A 5910-nucleotide genomic window follows, 5' to 3' on the forward strand; every position below is an offset into this window, starting at 1 on the left:
CCGGTACATTTGAAATTAGTTCACTTAATTTTGAGTTGTTTTGGTGCAATCTTTCATGAACAATAGTGGTATCACTCTTTCCATGTGCATTTTATTAATTTGGCACAGGACGTGGTTATCTCCCTAATTGATGTTTAGTTCACTAGACATTCAAGAAACTGGGATGATGGCATCATATTTAAGAACGAAAAAGAGAAAAACACTGATTTCATATACTGATTCACATCTTGTTTTACACTAAATACACCTTGTGTAGGAGTAACACAGGCAGTGGCAGTCACTTACGTTTCCTGACGTCTTAATTTGTGCTCATCTGAAGTGAAACAAAACCCTGAATTTTCATTAACATTAAAACAAGGCCAGACCAAAAGCTTCACTCCCAGGGCTGGAGTATGCCAGATGTAATATTATTAGATATTCATGGGGATGTTATGAATTTGATGCACAAGCCTGTTTTCTTTGTGTATTACCTTAATGACTCTGTCCTGGCAGTGCTGGATGATCTTACACAGCTCCTCTGAGACTCGAGACTCTGATGAAGGATCTGCTCAAACATCTAGTAAAAGACAATTTGTAGTTTTGTACCTAACTTTGTGACATACATGCATGTAACACCAGACAAACTGACTCATATAGGAATATCCCATGAAATAATGATAATATATGATAATGTACTACACCCAGTTCCACAGTCTGTATTGTGGCATGTCTGTAGACAACTATATCTATTTAACTGTCCACTGAGTTATCGAACCGCTAAAAGATGTTTGCCTTTAGTTCTACTGTGTTCTTGATCAATGCCACAGTCAGAACCTCATCATCCAACTATTTGACAAACTCTAGTCAAACAGGAGCTACAGTGTAGGAAAACGATCAAGAAATAAAATGAGTGTCAATAAAATGATTAGCTCTCATAGAAACTTCCCATTGTGTTAACCAGTTAACCACCACTAACCAGTCTATATTAGACTGGTAAGTCAGTAGTTGAGGTTTCACCTCTCTCATGGGGATCTGGGCCCTTTGGACAAACACTGACGGGCTGCTCACGTCAAACTGTTGCTGCAGACCCTCAAGGCTCAGGTTCACCACCTTCTCATAGCAGCTGTGCATCTTAACTGGATGGAAAGCCAGCATGGAGATCTTCTCCATGTGCTGAGGAGGAAGACAAGAAAGGAGAGGAAGAGATGCAGGCATGGACAGATTTGGGAAAGATGTATAATTGTCTCTCACAATAAATATACTACTGCAAAAGTATCACTAATGTTACACTAGACAAGTGCAAGATACAGAAAGACACTAATTTATTGAATATGATAGCAATTACTAGGTACGATATAGGATTTAAACAGTGGACAACCAAGGGAATCACAGCATGATGTGTTTTGGTGAAAGATGGACAGCTGGAGAGTTTCCAAAATATGACAGAAAAAAAGGATTTGGATAATCAGTCATGAATTCTGTGGATTCCTGCAACTTAGAGACTACTATATGAAAGAGATCAGGAGATCCTGAGAAGTGAATAGTGTGATCCAGATCATCATAATCAACGCATACAAAGAAACCACAATTAGAATTATATTGGGACTATATAAAAAATGGCTACAAAATAAAAGATGGGAATCAGAATTTAACATAAAAATTAGTGATGAAGATTGGCTAAGATTGGTATAATCTGCCAGGCATTAGCCTCATGTATGAAACAAAGTGATTTTGGAGCAGAGAGATATTTAGGTTACAAGGTCAGAGCTGCAGTGACTTTATAACAAGTACAAATGAGCATTTCATGGGTTGCACTGGCAACAGATATGACAAATGTTGGGTGGCTGGGAGATTTTCTTTTTAATCAGTCTTGAATATGTCAAAGATTACCCACAATATTAACTTTGAAGCATTGTTAGTTTTGTGTAGCATCAGATAAAGCATGTACTCCCTCCCCTCTTAATTTGAAAAGAGGACATTTGTAATATGGAAATGATTGAATATTTGGTAGTTTTGAGGAGGACTGATGCAGGACAAAAGTATTAATCTTTTATGACAACAATTCTTAGGAGTGAACATTCCTGCCATATACTCAAGTGTACGGTGAAAACAATGTTCAGTGTTCTATTGATCTATTAATAAAATGTTTTCATTTGAATTCCAATTTGACCTTACAATGAAGCAGAATCCAGTCACGTTAACTGTGCGTTGTAAGAATGGAAAAGACTGTCATGAAAAATTATAATAATTACAACAGGATACCTGCAGCAGCAGCACCAGTGAACCTCTCTGAACAGATCAGCAATGCGACCCACAGTCCTCACAACCGAAGACGCAGCCGAAACACAGCAAGCGGTTCCGCTAAGACGGATGAGAGGTCCGGGTGAGAGGACAGTGGAACTGTTCAGACAGAAAGTCTGGCTCCCGTGTAACGTCGCACACAACACCATCTCAGAGATATCTCAGAGACAGGACACTGACTGTATTTAAACACTAAACTTTCGCAAAAAACAGCTAAGCGAAAAAGAAAAAAAAGAGCATGGAACATTTACATGTGCATATATTATTATTAACTATATTTCGATTAATTTGTGTGTGTGTTTAAATACATGTGTATGTATGTATGTATTTTCAATGAGTGAAAAGACATAGTTATTAACGAACACATTTTAGCAACAACTCTTTAGCCACCTGGCCTGCTGTTTAGCTCATTATAATAATGTAAAATTTCACTTACCTCTAAATTTTTGAGCATCTTCCTGTGACATGTCAATAGCTCCCGTCTACCGCCAACTTCCCCAGTAATTCCTTGGTCAGCGACTGATGCTGCAACCAGAGCCGGATTAACGCAAAGGCAAACTAGGCACGTGCCTAGGGCCCGATTGGCAAGGGGACAATCAAAACCTGAAAATGACTCGGTCCGCGTTTCAAGACGATTTACACTCCTCGTCCTGATGACGCAACGCTGTCAGGGCGCACTGAGGACAGTCTGCTCCGATCGACAGTCGCGCTGGGGGCAGGCGGGCGGGAGAAGCCGCAGCGAGTGCACATGTCCGCGGCGAGGTCCGGGCGGTGGTTCACTGTAAACCACCTTCGCCCCGAGCCCTTCCAAGCCGGTCGCGGCTTACAGGGAGTCTGCACTCCAGTCATGCAGAAAGATTCTGTGAACAAATCTTTTTTAACCCTCTGCATTCTTCGTGCTTTTGGATTTTTTTGTGTATATCTTTGGCTGTGTTGCTGTAAATTGCTTGAAATTTGGTGTAGGTGAAGTTAATTTTTATGTAATATAAATCTACCACTGTCAGGGAATATCAATATTTTTCATTATCATATAACAATCAATATCTGAAGCTAAAATGATTTGGGTGTATTTTAGGGATATCATAGTATGGTGTGAATGTGGGTTTAGGAATGAATGTGTGTGTGTGTGTGTGTGTGTATGTATGTGCAACTCCAGACACATCTTGTTCTCACATCAAGTTCAACTTGACATGATACACAGGCACCTACACCTACAAAGAGGCTCATACACACATTCACTCCTTTGAGTAAAAAAAACAAACAGGCATCTTGAGGGACTTCAAAGACTTGCCCTCTACGTGAACCCAAACAAAAGTCTGGTTTTGTTTACACAGGTGCAATTACAGGTAAACACAATGTTTCACTTTGTTTGGGGCTCAATTCATCCTGACTGTCAAAGACACAGCCTCAGATGCTGAAGACCTCGACCTCATCAACCATCAGTCACAATGTACTGATTATATATTAATTATATATCAAAACAAACCCCAAGCTTATCACATTATAGTGATTACATGTAAAATAATTACATCAAATCAAGCATAAGGTAGATGTATAGTATGGCTTGTGTAATCATCCGTTTTAAGTATAAAATTAATTCATATATTAGTAGTATTGAGTACTTTTACTGTATACTTATTGAGAAATCCTGGGTCAAATTTCCCTTCTTTTTTTTTACACTTGCACAATGATAACAATGTTCTTCTTGGTGCCAGTGATTTTATTGTGCAAGAAACACTGTGAATCTGTGAATATAGTAGAAAAGACGTTCATGAATAACCATCCATAATCTGTGTGGCACTGTCTTTAGTGTCAACTTCCAGTGGCAGTCACTCATTCATCGTCCTCACGCTGACACCTACTGGCGAGAAACGGTATTGTTACTTGAGTTTTTCCTGTTTTTTTGTTTTTTTTTACAGATGACACAAGGCCTTTGAAATGATATAAGCAAGAAAAATAATGGGGGGCATACTTCATATACTAGTAGTATGAAATACTTTTACTGTATATGTTATGGAGGAATATGGGGTAAAACTTCACTTTTTGCAACAAATAACAGGGTAATCATTTTTTTGGCTATCAGGCAACTGTAATTTCTCAGTATTGTTTTGTCAGCTGCCTAAATTATGTCAAATCCGATTAATGCTGTGCTATTTATTTAAATCAAGTCTCTAACACAACAAAGTGTGTAATAAATGAGGGTTAGGGTTATTACATGAAAGCCAGTGCATCTGAATACTTTTCAGATGCACTGATTTGATTACACTGAAATGATTTTCTTCACACATTTTGAATTTGAAAATGCTCAGTGGGACCAGAGGAAGTGGACCTGAGGTGTTGCCAAGGGGGAAGTAATCCTCACAGCAGGCTCCCTGCTAAGTGAAATTCATTTTAGTGTTGGGGATACAACTGCTCAAATGGATCAGATACATGAAACTGTGTGAGAATTCCAAGCATCAACAAACCGTTGGATTCCGATGCTGGCAGCTCAGGTTTGACACACAGTATCGAACTGTGGTGTCCTCCATATCAAGAAGCTCTTGGTCCACCAGGTGAACCAAGGCGGCCTTCAGTGGAAGTGTTGTTCACTTCCTGTGGTTCTGTAAAAATGCAGAGCAGAAGGGAATAAAAAAAAGTTTTCTGTTGCTTTTAGGTTTCAAGCCCAGTCAATGGAACACATTTTAGGAAATATTAATGTTATTCCAAGATTATCCTTTACTTTTCACATGCTATATAACTCAGAAAAAATGCAGATAATTTCATGACCACTGTCTGATATAATCTAGTAACATGTATCAATATAGACACACAGGCGCTATATACACACCCACCCAGACACTCCACTCTCCAAGTACTGAAAAATACATACCCACACACACATCACATATGGTGTTGAGAGAAATAATGTTTAGAAACACTTTTAAATACCCTTGTTAATGCTGTCTGTGTATCCTGTTTTTCTTGCACATACGGTGAGAGACAAAATTATCCTCCATGGTCCACCCTCACTTGGTCCACAAAGGCCATAGGTCACAACAGCATTCCTGCTTAAGCAATGAAAAGGGAAATAATAAATAAAAAGACATTAACCGGCTCATTCTGTCATGAGGCTGTGTCTCAAATTCCACATCCTATCACAAGTTAATAAGACATATTTCATATATGCGGGGGTAGAGTGGCATGGTCGTAATGGTGGCAAGTTTGACTCCGCCCCTGGCTGATTGTACTCAATTCCATTGTTAGTCGCTTTGGATAAAAGTGTCTGCTAAATGACATGTTATGGAATATTTTAATGGATTCATCAACTGGCCGCTGCTTCACAATATGTATCCTTTCATTTATAAGACCACCTAAATACATAAAATACAAATACAATACAAATACAATACAAATACAATACAAATACAATACAAATACAATACAAATACAATACAAATACAATACAAACAATAGAAGAGAAGAGATGGAAACAACCATAAGAGAAGGTTTTTTTTACATTGTTTTACATTGTCTACTGAAGAGGAACTAAGACCATAAACCCTTTAGAACAATGTTTGCAGGGCATCAGACTAACATTTTACAAGGAGCACACTTGTAACTGAACATTTTAGGAGAGCAAGCAAAACATTT

The 5910-nt window shown here is 38.5% G+C and overlaps 1 protein-coding gene across 1 annotated transcript; it reads right to left on the reverse strand.

The window, feature by feature from the left end:
- Nucleotides 1-442: 442 nt before the first annotated feature.
- Nucleotides 443-2834, reverse strand: LOC122762988 (protein Niban 2-like). Its single transcript, XM_044018124.1, has 3 exons — nucleotides 2717-2834; nucleotides 997-1152; nucleotides 443-556 (listed from the first exon to the last, which is right to left on the reverse strand). The coding sequence occupies exons 1-3, from the start codon at nucleotides 2732-2734 to the stop codon at nucleotides 467-469; spliced, it is 264 nt and encodes an 87-aa protein (XP_043874059.1). The 5' UTR covers nucleotides 2735-2834; the 3' UTR covers nucleotides 443-466.
- Between the last annotated feature and the right edge of the window lie 3076 nt (nucleotides 2835-5910).

The sequence above is a fragment of the Solea senegalensis genome, unplaced genomic scaffold (assembly GCF_019176455.1).
Source record: "Solea senegalensis isolate Sse05_10M unplaced genomic scaffold, IFAPA_SoseM_1 scf7180000016291, whole genome shotgun sequence".
Taxonomy (NCBI): domain Eukaryota; kingdom Metazoa; phylum Chordata; class Actinopteri; order Pleuronectiformes; family Soleidae; genus Solea; species Solea senegalensis.

Excerpts from the sequence above, each read along its gene's own strand:
- LOC122762988 (XM_044018124.1), bottom strand. Across the intron at positions 557-996 it reads CCCAGATCCCCATGAGAGAG|ATGTTTGAGCAGATCCTTCA; the intron begins GTGAAACCTCAA and ends GTCTTTTACTAG.